Consider the following 15,007-nt stretch of genomic DNA (forward strand, 5'->3'; position numbering starts at 1 on the left):
TACTGTATATAATAACTGTCAATTATGCATAGTTACATGCAACTAGCCCTAAACCAAACCTTAACCCTAACCATAATTATATAGTAAGGACATGTAGTTAATTACTTTTACTTAGTACTTAATTGTATAATTACACTGCAACAATGACACATTCATATAAAGTGTAACCTAAAGAAATAAAGTCTAACCTAAACCAAAATATCATTGCTTTGATTTTGTCACACACTGACTAAGAATGAATGTTTTCAGGCACATCATTTGTATGGTTCTGCCCCCTTGTGGCGTTCATTTAAAATGACTGTTAAGAGACAGTATTTTAATCCTTTTTACAGTTTTAAAGATAGCACAAGCATTTGTTTGCACTTTTTTATTTAATTTGATATTTTATAATGCAATGGAATTCAGAAATGTTTAAGTGTTGAAATATTTTTGATTCACTTTAACTAAAGTTACTGAAAAAATATTTCCCATTTACATGCATTATCTTTAATTTACTGTTAATACAAATTGTATGGTCATATACTGTATCTCTGACTGTGCACTGATGTTTCATCAGGTTGCAGAGGTCAATGGAGGTGGATTTCCATCACACAGTTTCGGATCCTACTATGGAACGACTCAGACAAATGGTAAATCAACACATGACTACAAGACTTAATTTTTTAATTCCTTAATTCCTCTCAAACAGTCAAAACATTTGATTAATTGTTGTGTAATTTGACTGAATTTAAATAATTATTATGGGTATCTTATCTGTGGTGATAATAAGTACAAACCCGATTCCAAAAAAGTTGGGACACTGTACAAATTGGGAATAAAAACAGAATGCAATTGATTCGGAAGTTTCAAATGTAAATTTTGTATTCAGAAAACAACATAGATGACATATCAAATGTTTAAACTGAGAAAATGTATAATTTTAAGGGGAAAATAAGTTGATTTTAAATTTCATGGCATCAACACATCTCAAAAAAGTTAGGACAAGGCAATGTTTACCACTGTGTGGCACCCCTCTTCTTTTTATAGCAGTCTGCAAACATCTGGGGACTGAGGAGACAAGTTGCTCAAGTTTAGGAATAGGAATGTTGTCCCATTCTTGTCTAATACAGGCTTCTAGTTGCTCAACTGTCTTAGGTCTTCTTTATCGCTTCTTCCTCTTTATGATGCATCAAATGTTTCTATGAGGAAAAGATCTGGACTGCAGGCTGGCCATTTCAGTACCCTTCAGTTATCCTTCATAATGTTGTAATTGATGCAGTATGTGGTCTGGCATTGTCATGTTGGAAAATGCAAGGTCTTCCCTGAAATAGACAGCATCTGGATGGGAGCAAATGTTGTTCTAGAATTTGGATATATACCTTTCAGGATTGATGGTGCCTTTCCAGATGTGTAAGCTGCCAATGCCACACACACGCACTCATGCAACCCCATACCATCAGAGATGCAGGCTTCTGAACTGAGCATTGATAACAACTTGGGTTGTCCTTATCCTCTTTAGTCCGGATGCCATGGCGTCCCAGTTTTCCAAAAAGAACTTCAAATTTTGATTCGTCTGACCACAGAACAGTTTTCCACTTTGCCACAGTCCATTTTAAATGAGCCTTTGCCCAGGGAAAACACCTGCACTTCTGGGTCATGTTTAGATATGGCTTCTTTTTTGACCTATAGAGTTTTAGCCGGCAAAGGCAAATGGCACAGTGGATTGTGTTCACCAACACTGATTTCCATTACAGTAGCATTCCTTTAATGCAAGCATTAAATCCGGCATTACAGTGCCGTCTAGGGGCTCGAAAATCACAGGCATCCAATATGGTTTTCAGGTCTTGACCCTTACGCACAGAGATTGTTCCAGATTCTCTGAATCTTTGGATGATATTATGCACTGTAGGTGATGATAACTTCAAACCCGTTGCAATTGTTCTCTGAGAAACTCCTTTCTGATATTGCTCAACAATTTTTTGCCGCAGCATTGGGGGAATTAGTGATCCTCTGCCCATCTTGACTTCTGAGAGACACTGCCACTCTGAGAGGCTCTTTTTATACCAATCATGTTGCCAATTGACCTAATAAGTTGCAAATTGGTCCTCTAGCTGTTCTTTATATGTACATTTAACTTTTGAGGCCTCTTATTGCAACCTGTCCCAACTTTGTTGGAATGTTTAGCTCTTAAGTAATCCAAAATGAGCCAATATTTGTCATGACATTTCAAAATGTCTCACTTTTTTAACATTTGATATGTTATTATCTATATTCTATTGTGAATAAAATATAAGTTTATGAGATTTGTAAATTATTGCATTTCTTTTTTACTTACAATTTGTAAAGTGTCTCAACTTTTTTGGAATCGGGTTTGTAAATATAAGAATAGGTTTCTGTCCTAGAATTAGAAGAAATTGGAACATTTGAAAATGCAAATAAAATAGATGCTATGCAATTTCACATGTATTTAATTTGTCATCTCTCAACCCTTTTAGCTGGATTATCCAATGGTGGAATTCAGAGTGGAGGTTCTGCCACATTGCCCAGGACTTCTGCCACCCGAGAGGAGCGCTTAATAAAGTTCTCCGGAATTGGTCCTGTAGATGAGACAGGCATGCCAATCGCATCCCGATCGGTGAGTCTCGCTCCCAAAACACTCCCTCTGAACCACTGCTATCCCAGAATGCATTCATGCTTCACACCTTCAGTCAGTTGGAACATCCTTAAAAAAGACTAATGTTCTTGAAAAGCACAATCTAAAATAATATTTAGGCCCTATTTTAACAATCCAAGCGCATGGTCTGAAGCATATGGTGCAGGTAAATTTAAGGGTGCAAAAGGGTGACTCTTAATGAGTCATGGGTGTGTTTTGTTTAGTTGCCTCAAAGCAACATGTCAACAATGCATCTAAACACACCTGGTTTTCAGACCAGCAGGCCCGTTGGACGAACAGAGGCTGTGAGGACATTTGCTCTTTAAACAAAAGTGAATTCGGATGTGAAAATGATAACTACGTCAGGCTAAAAGTAGCAAAAAACAATTGCGTTGTGCCTGCCGCCGCATTGTGCCGGGTGTATGATAGGGCCCTTTATTTTAACATTCAAGTATTTGATTTTTAGAATTTATTTGAATAATTTGTTGAGCTTTTTTATTCTGTTGATACATTTTACTTGTAAACAATTCCAAAAATATTACAAATATAAAATTACAAATATTTTGTACAGAGTTTATGTCATTATGTTTTGTTTTTATTTTGAAGAATGCATTTTTCTCATTCACCAGAGCGTAAACAAGCCTAAGGACTGGTATAGGAGCATGTTCAAACAAATCCACAAGAAACCAGAGGGTATGTGCTGTCTCTCACTCTCTCGCTCGCTTTCTGAAACAATGAGTAAATTCCTTTCTGTTGTTGTCTGTCACATTTTGCATGGTCCAGAAAGAATAAAGCCAAACTCTGGCTTAGAAATGTTAGACCTCATTTCTTGAACATTGTTTAACCTTTCACCACATGTGGAGCTCAATGAGAAAGTGCACAATTGACCCTTTGAAAGTGGAACCAGATAGGCTTTACTGAGCATGATGGGATCACCGTGCTGTGTCTCTCCTTCATCAGTGAAACTTCTGAGTTAGAAGATATCGATTTCAAACTTTCAAGAGCAGGAACTATAATTGTAAATAACAAATTAAACTGGTTTTAGGACAACAGCAAAAGAAGAGCATCAGAAGTGTGGAGTATTGCTGTAACACGAACTCCCGCTGAAATTTAGGCAGTGCTTTACCACTAATTACTGTTACAAAACTCCACAAAACCCCTCTAGGATATTTGGCCAGAGTCCTGAGCTTGATTAATGTACAGAGGTTTGCTGTTGCAGTTTAATAACTGGAACAGCGCCTGATGTTGGGTAATTATGAATAGCGTAATGCAGTGTTAACACAGCGTGCTCAATTTGTTTCCATAGACACCTTGTTTGACTCAGACTTATTGAGCTTATAGAGAGAAAGACGTTAATAGCAAGCTGTCATATGGTAAGCTTACATGGTATCTGGTCTTTAAATTGTTCAGTGAGTAGTTGATTTAAATGACACTTTTATCCAAAGAGACTTACAGTACAGTTATTATACAGACAATCTGTCTTGTTGTGATAGTGGTAATAGTTCATGGATTGCTCTGTGCTAACCAGCACATATCGCTCAAAGCTAATGCCTCTACATTCACCCCTTAGATATTGATATTATTTTAGCTAATGACTATAAAGATGCATCGACACATATGAAGTTTAATACAGATAAAACATGTTTTTTTAGTTTCATGCATTCATTGGTTATAGGTATTATTGATATTGGTATTATATTATTGATACACATTTATGTTAAAATTATATACTAAACAGTCTATGCTGCAGTTCAAAAGGTTAAGGATCAATAAAAAAAATTATTAATGTTTTTTAATGTTTTCAGTTCACCAAGTATAGGTGATTTTATTTGATAAAATGCATTTCTTTTATGATGCTGCATTTATTTGATCCAAAAATACAGTAAAACTATAATATTGTTAAAACAATTTGGATTAAAATAGTTTTATAGTTTTCTATTAATTTATATCTATTTATTTATACAATTTAAAAATTACATTTATTCCTGTGACTCTAGTATTCAGTGTCATATATTTCTTTATAAATCATTTTAATATGCTGATTTGGTGCTCAATTTGGTGCTCAAAAACATTTCTTATTATCACTGTTACAAGCAGCTATGCTGAATTATAAATATTTTTATTATAGATACTCAGTTTTGACAATTTCTTTTCCCATAGCATGTACGAACTGTACTAACTATAGTAATAACAGTAAATTATGCATAATTAAATGCAACTAACCAAGCCAAACCCTATTATAAGTACATGTTAATTCATATTAGTACTTGATAATATACCACCTTAAATAAATCGTGACCAAAAAACTTTCAGAACCCAATGTTTTTAACGGTAGTGTATACAATTCTATACTATTTTGTCTAAATACATTTGAAATAAAATATTAAAGCTAAAGATTAGATGGTTATTAAATAATTAAAACATTTGAGTGCTAAATGACAGCAAATCTGATTTAAATGCAGAAATAGGACAGATAAGCCTTTACTATTTAATATCAAATTTAATATAAGATAATATTGATACATTTAAAAAAATTCTAATATTGGCTAAATACTAGCTAAATATCTAATATAAGCGAAATACTAAGTGTCATTTATTCTAATTTAGTTTTATATGTTTTATTCATGTAGAGCCTGAGCTTGACTGGACAGAAAGTAAGTAGCAAAATATTTATATTTTATATGAAAACTATCTTTATTTCCTGGGCTCTGTATTCTGTAACTACTCGACCAGACAGAAGCATAAATTGTGCTATAATTACTGTACGTGTTTTACAGTTATTTTCTGTTTAATGACAATGTTAAAGCATTCTGTTTGATGTATTCGGATAAAGACAGCATTCTCATATTGGATAAAAGTGTGGAACTTCTATAAGCTTTCATTGATATGTGTTTTTAATGCCTACAGGGAAACTGTCGCCATCTCCTCCCCCAGACTCTGTCCAGCAGGACAGGCGCTCAGACCCCTTCACGCTCACCCCGCACGGAGCCCTGCCCGACTGGTGAGAGAGAGAGTTAGAGAAGTTACAGAGACACTGGGCAGGTTAGGATCTGTTGCTGCAAGAACCAACAATGATTGCTTAGTAAAGTGGCCTGTCTTTGTGTTTGTGTGTATGTGGTTTTGTAACAGGGCTGATCTGGGCGATACAGGGAAGCACCCAGAACCGAAGAGTATTTTTGACTTTGAGCCTGGAAAGGGAGAAGCAGTAGAAGATCGAAACAAGGTAAGAGACAGCTGTCATCCACCATCAGCTGAACATCTGGCAACCTCTTTATTCATTTTAACAAGAAGTATTGTCACTTAAACATGCAAAAAGACTGGTGGGGTCTGTGTATTAGATTGATTTATAGGAAAAAGTCTGAGCCAAAAAGTATCCAGATTTTTTTGTTTGTCAGTGGTCCAAAGCATTATTGTGTCTGTTGAATGCCTATTTGTTACTTTCCATTAGTATATGCGAGTGGATTTGACTGAACAATATTGACAGTTTATCTCTGTTAAGGCAGCCATCAATTTTCTAATGATTAAGAAAACATGCTTGAATTTGGCATTTTGGAAATAAATTCAACACCCACACTTTAAAATTGGTGGCATGCCATAAAAGATTGAGTGAATGAGAAGGTGATGAGGAAAGTACAGTAGTTGTGCCCGTCTTGCTGGGCAGAATTTGGGCGAGGAGATGATGAAAATAAATTAATGTCTCCAATTGAAAATGTTCTAGTGACTGATCTAAATTTTTCATTTGTCATAATTACATGCAACTAACCCTAAACCAAACCCTAATTCTAATCCTAAAATACATGTTGTTAATTAATATTAATCAGTTCTTAAATATACAGTTAAACTGTAACAATGGCACTTTAAAATGAAGTGTAACCTCTGTAATTTACTATTTTCTAATTTACAAGGCTAAATGAGTTCATAGATTTTTCACACTTTTATTCAGTACGAGATTAATACAGTCTAATTAAAAAAAAGAATGCTTTAACAACTGCATTGGGCACAAATACTGTAAAACACATCATGCTTCTGTCTGGCTAAATAGTTACAGAATACAGAGCCCAGGAAATAGGATAATGTTTTCATATTAAATATAACTTTTTTGCTACTTTCTCTTAAGTCAAGCATACACATTGATGCTAACTAGATGAATTAGCTTTACTTATTAATTCGATTTGCATGATATATTGCTACCATATCATAGGCAGAGTTTCAATTTTGTGCTTAGGGGAAGGGGGGTATCATTTATATTATTATAAGTAATAATAATAATAATAATTAATAAAGGAATTGAATAATTAAAGGGTTAAAGGTATTTAATGGAATAAATAAATATGAATGGTAAAATATGTTCTAGGTCTAATTGTATACTAATAAAGCAGGCTAATCAATTTAAACTATTTGCAAATAATATTTGATTGTAAAATGTGCACAATTTCAATCTTATTCATATGTCTAATGTAGAAAATACAGCAAACATTTTGTTTGCCTTGCCGTCATATTCGGCAAAAAGTCGAGTAGTTTGCATCACTAGATAGTCTGTTACTGGACATTTAATGTTACTGGACATGTTACTGATAGCTGAACATTTCTATCATAAAACAGTTGTCTAATACTTGCCTCTACATCTTTTCACAATCTATGCATTGTGACAGTATCAGATTGACAGTAAGACCCGCCTTCTTTGATATGATTGGCCATCTCAATCATTATGACACTGACGAACACTGTTTGACCGCTGAGGTAGAGCAGCCTAAAAAATGTAATCAGCCTTAAAAGTATTTTTTTATTTTTTGTCATCCTAAAAACAATAAGCTTTACTCATTCTAAAATGAGAAGAAAAAATCACAAAAAATTATCACATCATCCAGCTCAGTTCAGTTCTCATCGCAGTTAAATATTGTTGAATATTAATTATCCCCAACTAAGAAAGCCAGAGGCAACAGTGGCAAGGAACCTAAACACCGTCGGGTGACAGAATGGAGAAAAAAAAACCCTTGGGAGAAACCAGGCTCAGTCTATAAACGAACACAGTGGGATTAAAGCCGCGTTTCCACCGCAGGAACTTTACCCAGGAACCAGGAACTTTGGGGTGGTACTCGGGTGTGTTTTGACTGCAGGAACCAGGGTCTAAATGAAGTTCCGGATAAATATTTCCCCCTCCAAACGGCCCTGCTCGCGAGGTAGTACTTTTTCATAGTTCATGAACTTTCGAGGGCGGGACTTAGGCGCTGAACATGCTGATTGGTTTAGCATTTTATTTCAACCGGCATTTTTTTTGCGAGGTTCGGTCTGCGTTCAGTAAATATCAGTCTTGCTCTCTGTCTGATGGCGCGCGTTCATCTCAGGCATCTCACGTTCAATGCCCGTAATAGCTGATAATAATATACATTGTTATTTTAAATCTAGCTTTACAAGCTTTCTGAATATGCTAGTGCTCTTTTCTATCCTTTTTTAATTACCTCTTTAGTAAACCTATACATAAACAGCAAAAGCAGCACAGCTTAAATCTCTTCCATACTCATTATTAATTTTTTTACAGTCTATTTTTCACCATGTAAAAAAGTGTGCTTGTAAACGTGGATAGTATCGCGCAAAGATGATCACTGACTTGGAGGAGCATTCGCACGCAGTCCTACATTTAGATTTCGATTTAGAACTTTAGATTGCGGTGGAAACGCAGACAGTTGCAGGTCTGGGGGGAGAAAAGTTCCTGTAAAAAAAGTTCCTGGTACAAATTTTTCCGGGTAATTTTGGTGGAAATGGGGCTTAAGATCCAGGCTGCATCATAAGTCAGAATTCAGATTGTGGATCGGTATAAATGTACAATATATAACTCTTTTTTTAATGTCCGGATAATATAACATTATAGCTGGTTACAAAGTAATTTGTTACTGTATTAAGGTATTAAGGACAAATGAAAGTACATTTAAAAATCTGCACTTGATTACATTACTTCAATCTCAGAAAAATTTGCAAAAATGTTACATTTAGCGGTACAACAGTTTTTATTGGGGTAGTATTCTTAAATGGACATCTTTGTAACTTTACTTAAAAAGGTTCATAGGTTCATAGTAGCCTTACCCTTTGAAAGTAAAGGTTACTACTCTAAGGGGGTACTATAGGGTAGATAGAGTACAAAGTTGCCCCTTTAACCCTCAGGAGTCTGAGCTGTTTTGGGGCCCTTTAGAAGTTTTGACATGCTCTGACATTTGTGCTTTTTCCTGTATCTTATAAACACATTCATGGCAAAGTGTAATTACATGATATTCACCACAAACTGTGCTACCATAATATGTGAGCAACACGTATGTAGATGCTTGTACTTTTTTGAGAGAATAATGTTTCTGCATGGGTTTTGAAAAAACTAAGAAATTGTTTCAAAATTAAGGCCTCAAAACACAATAGATATGCAGCCAATATACTTTAGACTAATGGATGTGGTTGCCTAGAGTTTTTGCTTCAAACTGATGTGAGAATCATTGAGCCAGCTAATTCACATAATACAATACATTGATTTCAATTTTCTAAGACACTTTTTCTTTACAAAGGCCATACGCAAAGAGGCATGAACGACCATGAATATATATGAGTATGACACCTAAAAGAGACAAAAGACCCGCATAATGAGCTGCATAATGAATGAGCCTCTGGTATGTGACTGAGAGCTAAGCAACAGGACAAAGGAAATCTATATTTTTTGTAGTTTATTTAGAATATAGTCAACAAAGACACATTACAGAGGCCTATTTTTTTAAATGATCAAAATATTTGACTACACTGAAAACATGCTCTTATTCGGTATTTGTTTCTTATTTTCAGTCCAAATATAAAAACATTTAATCAAGATTAATTTATCTAATCTAAAAATCTAAATGTAGTGATGCAACAAGCAAAATGATCTGCCAATGGGGGACGAAAAAGAATCGCATTTCTGTTTGGGACAGAAACAAGATTTCAATAAGAATCAGAAAAAAATGTAGCTTTTTTTTCTTACAGTGTTGGATAATACAATTCTGTAATGTTATTTACTTTGTTAAATCAATGAGACATTACATGAGAAAAGCTTGTGTATAACAACAACGAGGAGTAATATTAACAACAACATATTAGGCTCAGAAGGTGTTCAGTTATTCAAATGTAAGAAATATTTAAACACTTATACCAACAGTAATAATGAATCCGATTTTCTCCTTTGGTTCTGACATCACAGAGTCCTATAAAGTGGTGTCATTCGGGGGCCATGAGCGAATTTGGATTATTAGTTAACATAATTTCTCAGAAAATTCTCAGATTAAGATGTTTGTCAGGACTCCTGATTGTTTATGACTGACTTTACGTCTGGCTCTGTGTGAATAAGAGAATAAAAGAATCTATTGTTTCATCTCCAGTTGTGGAGCTGTGTGAAGGAGGGCTGTCTTGTGATTCGTATTAAACCTGTTAACCGCCTGTGTGATTTTATAAGCACCACTCTTTTTAGGTTGTCAAGTGCTGTTGCTTCTTTTCATTCTGTTTTCCCTCATTTGCCTTAATGTGACAGCTATCATCTCATCTAAAGACAGCTTTGCTTTGTTGACACATAACTTATCATATCTTAATATGTTCTGGATGTCTGACTTGGCTTCAGTAAGCTTGTTAGCTGCCATTAATATACATTCTGCTCTTTAGGTAACCATTATTTATTATTTGCCTAAATGTGGCTTAATTGCATTGTATGATGTTGTAGTCTCAGTTTGTTTTTGATTTGTTTCAGTCTCTGAGGTCTGAGTCACAGCTGCCTTCATATCACACCCCGGTGAAACCTCAGTCCCAGTCTCCATCCATAGAGGTGAGTGTCTGCAGTTGTATACTTCTACATCAGACATCAGTCTTGCTTTCGAACAATCTGTATGTTATTATCATATTAATATTGAATACCAACCATACATTTTTCTATTATAAACGTAATACTGTTAATAAGGTGCACATTATCTTCTTATTAAAGTTCTATGATCTGGTTAAGTCTTTATTCTGATGAAGATATTTTCATGCTGTTGGAATATTCCTGTGTACTCAGCATAATCCGAATAAATAAAGGCTATTCCTTTTCTGCCATTCTCTTCTGCAAATACTAGTAGACACTCTCTTTTGCCATTTATTATGGTGTGTTTTAGGAAATTCCAAATACCTTGGGATTTTTACACTATCAAAGCTCCATTAACATGAAATTGCATGAAGTCTCAGTCAGATTACATTTAGATTTGTGTGTTTCACCAATAGTTTTACATAAAATATAAATACCACACCAATAGTTTTACATAAAAATACCTATGCTATATGTCAACTGGTTGTCATGCTGTTGTCCAGGCGACATTGGTGTCGGAGCTGAACCGCTTTGAGGCGGAGCTGGACTCAGACATTCGTGGCCTGGAGAGGAAACTGTCACAGAAGCAGCAGCGGCGAGGCAGGGGTGAGGTACTGACTCTCCATTCTACAGATTCTACAGATTCCACTATATATATATATATATATATATATATATATATATATATATATATATATATATATATATATATATATATATATATATATATATATAATGTATATAATATATAGAGCCTATATGACAGGAAGATTGTTTGTCTGTACTTTAGAATATTGTAGAAAAAAAAAAACTGTGTTCTTTACTTCACTGGTCATAATGTTATCCCTGATCTGTGTTTATATATATAAACACAGAGAAGGGATAATATTATGACAGGTGAAGCAAATAACACTGATTATCTGTTCATCACGGCATGGTTACTGGCTGGGATATATTAGGGCAGCAAGTGAACATTTTGTCCTCAAAGTAGATGTGTTAGAAGCAGGAAAAATGGGCAAGTGTAGGGATTTGAGCAAGTTTGACAAGGGCCAAATTGTGATGGCTAGACGACTGGGTTAGAACATCTCCAAAACTGCAGCTCTTGTGGGGTGTTCCCGGTCTGCAGTGGTCAGTATCTATCAAAAATGGTCCAAGGAAGGAACAGTGGTGAACCGGTGACAGGGTCATGTCCATTGGGCCATTGATTCATGTGGGGAGCGAATGCTGGCCCTAGTGGTCCGATCAAACAAGACAAGCTACTGACGTTTAAATTGCTCAAGAAGTTAAAGGGGGGGTGAAACACTCAGTTTCAGTCAATCTCATGTCAATCTTGAGTACCTATAGAGTAGTATTGCATCCTTCATATCTCTGAAAAGTCTTTAGTTTTATCATATTTATAAAAGAAATATGGGCTGTACCGAGTCTTTCCGGAAAAAACCGAGCGCCTGGAGGCGTATCGTGTGGGCGGAGCTAAAGAATGACAAGCGCGCAAAGCGGTGACGTCCTCAAGCGTGGAGAAACCCATCTATCTCAGCTAATACAGATAATGATCCACAATCAAATCTGAGGCTGAAATAAATTGAACAGGAGAAACGGCAACATCAGGATGTCCGTCTCTGTGGTATGTACTGTATTTAGGGGCCTTTGTGTGCAGTTTATGAGGACATGATTCGGTTTATGGACTATTGTATGTGACTAGACCTTAGAGGTAGCAAGCAAAACGGTTTTGCACGTCAGAGTAAGAATAGTGTAACGTTATACAGAACAACAATGGAGTAACCGTTAGCGCATTTGAATGACGAAGCACGCGATCGTATTGTTTACTGATGTTTACTCATGCGATGGTAGCCAATAGCAGAGACATTTGAAGTTGATTTACTCACCGGCATCTTCCAAAGCAGGACCGCTCTGTCAAAAACACACTTCTTTGGTATGATTTGGTGAAGTCCTGTGACAGCAGTGACCGTGGAAATCCACTTTGCGACGCGACTGAAGCGATGCCTTGAAGCTTCCCGTCATTTCTGCGTTCAAATCGGTTCAAATGCAGCGCTGCCTTCCCGGAATGCTGTGCTGAAGCGTTGAAGTCGCTCGACGTCACCCATAGGAATAAAGTGGAGCGCGGCGCGTCATAAGTGTTCACGGACGACTGGATCTGCACCTGAGAGACTGTTTACAGCGTGCATTTCCTCTCTCTCCCTCTAGTCACGCGCGCGCGCACCCTACCGGGAGAAGAGCCCATACGGTCCATACAAGGACCTTCCGCTCTATTTAACGTCAAGTAGACCCATACTCGAAAAAAACTCGCCGAAACTTGTGAGAAACCGGAAGGAGTATTTTTAACACAGAAATACTCCATCAAACGTCCAACATTAGTTTTTGAAACTTTGTCTATGTTTAGGATGGGAATCCAAGTCTTTAAAGGTGTAAAAAGCTCAGTATACATGAAACAGCATTTCACCCCCCCTTTAATGCTGGTTCTGATTGAAAGGTGTCAGAATACACAGTGCATCACAGTTTATTGAGCATAATCGCAGACCAGTCAGGTTGCCCATCAGGGTGCCCATCAGGGGACCATGGATAGGACAATGGAAGATGGTGGTCTGGTCTGATGGATCGTTTTACATCACTTTTACATCACGGGTGCATTTACCTGTGGAACACATGGCACCAGGATGCACTTTTGGAAGAATTCAAGCTGGCGGAGGCAGTGTGATGCTTTTGGCAATGTTCTGCTGGGAAACCTTGGGTCCTGCCATCCATGTGGATGCTACTTTGGGACAGGTACCAACTACCTAAGCATTGTTGCAGATCATGTACACCATTTCATGGAAACAGTATTCCCTGGTGGCTTTCAGCAGGATAATGTGCCCTGCCACAAAGCAAACGTTGTTCAGGAATGGTTTGAGGAGCACAACAACGGGTTTGAGGTGTTGACTCAGCCTCCAAATTCCCCAGATCTCAGTCCGATTGAGCATCTCTGGGATGTGCTGAACAAACAAGCCACGGAGGCCCCACCTCGCAACTTACAGGACTTAAACGATCTGCTGCTAACATATTGGTGCCAGATACCAGAGCACACCTACCGGGTCTAGTCCGAGTCTACCGAGTCCATGCCTCGACGAGTCAGGGCTGTTTTGGCAGCAAACAGGGGACAAACTCAATATTAGGAAGGTGGTCATAATGTTATTGGTATATACAGCTCTGGAAAAATTTAAGAGACCACTTAACATTTAGAAATCCATTTTTCCGGAGCTGTATATATATATTTATTCTACAAAGTACAACCAAACATTCTTACTGTCATTCCTATTTAAATTTCAGTTCAACTTCTTGTGGTTTGTGGCCTTTTCATGTCAATATAAAACAAATACTTTTCTCAAAGTTTTAGAGAGTGAGTATCAAAGAAACACAGACACTTCAGTTAGATAAGACAGAAATAATTTGAGAAATTGTATTTGGCGTGCTGTAACAATCTCTCTAAATGGTTTTTAAATCCTTTGGACTTCCAGCCAGACTTTAGTCATCCATTATGACCTCACTGATTTCTTTAAAATTCCCGCACCCTTCAGAAAAGGTATTAGTCTTAATCTCGTGCTTGTTGTGCCAAAAAAAAAAAAGTCAAAGGTTTTTTCTCAGTTTCTGGCCGCTGCCGTTACCTTCCTGTCAGCATGCTTCAGGTCGCTGGATGTAGGCCCTTATCTGACAGCTGTGCATGCTGATCTTCTCTGTCACTTCCTGTCATGCTGAACAGCCAAAGTCTGAAGCCGCCCACCGCTGATCTTCCGTTTGAATCACGCCAGCCTGCACAATGTCTGCTCTTTTTAATCCCAGTCGTGTTTATCTGATCCTTTTTCTTGCCATGACTCTCTTTCTGCGATTCTTAAAGAGACAGTTTACCCAAAAATAGAAATTCTGTCATCACCTGTCCTTCATTTCATTTCAAACACACAGAAATAAAATAAAAAATACATGAAAAAAAAACCTTAAAAAAAGACATATATTAGACATTACTAATACACTTAAGTATATATATATTTTTATTAAAATGTATTTTTTAAACAACTATTATATTATATTATATTATATTATATTATATTATATTACATTATATTATATTATATTATATTATATTATATTATATTATATTATATTATATTATATTATATTATATTATATTATATTATATTATTAATTACATTACATTACATTACATTTTTTGGCTTAAATTTCAACAATTTCTTTCATCTAAAATTCGCTTTTGGCTCAACGAAAACTACACCTTTAATTCTTTAAGGCTTTACGACTCCCTATGTGCTTGTGAATTACAAATTGTTGAAATCTTATCTGACTACATCACCAGTTCCATCTGATTCAGATTTACAGTGCAATCCTAAATCCGCGGAGTATAGGACCCAGGGGAGCAGTGCAGCTCTCTGTGCAGGAATGGTCACCGCCTCTTGAGATTGCTTTCGAGCTGCTCCCAAACACTCCTGTTGAACTGTGTCTTTAGGAGAGTTCATGTGATAGAGGTGAAT

At 36.3% G+C, this 15,007-nt stretch overlaps 1 protein-coding gene across 3 annotated transcripts in view; it reads left to right on the plus strand.

Annotated features, from left to right (window-relative positions):
• The window catches only part of sorbs3 (sorbin and SH3 domain containing 3), a 58,254-nt gene that overhangs the window by 25,284 nt on the left and 17,963 nt on the right, over positions 1–15,007 (plus strand). For all 3 annotated transcript variants that reach the window (XM_067413239.1, XM_067413238.1, XM_067413237.1), the window contains exons 4-11: positions 557–629; positions 2,475–2,614; positions 3,262–3,325; positions 5,263–5,286; positions 5,540–5,633; positions 5,762–5,855; positions 10,383–10,457; positions 10,976–11,083. In XM_067413239.1, coding sequence (XP_067269340.1) covers positions 557–629; positions 2,475–2,614; positions 3,262–3,325; positions 5,263–5,286; positions 5,540–5,633; positions 5,762–5,855; positions 10,383–10,457; positions 10,976–11,083 — 672 coding nt within the window. The remainder of the gene's footprint in view (positions 1–556; positions 630–2,474; positions 2,615–3,261; positions 3,326–5,262; positions 5,287–5,539; positions 5,634–5,761; positions 5,856–10,382; positions 10,458–10,975; positions 11,084–15,007) is intronic.

The sequence above is a fragment of the Pseudorasbora parva genome, chromosome 13 (assembly GCF_024679245.1).
Source record: "Pseudorasbora parva isolate DD20220531a chromosome 13, ASM2467924v1, whole genome shotgun sequence".
NCBI lineage: Eukaryota > Metazoa > Chordata > Actinopteri > Cypriniformes > Gobionidae > Pseudorasbora > Pseudorasbora parva.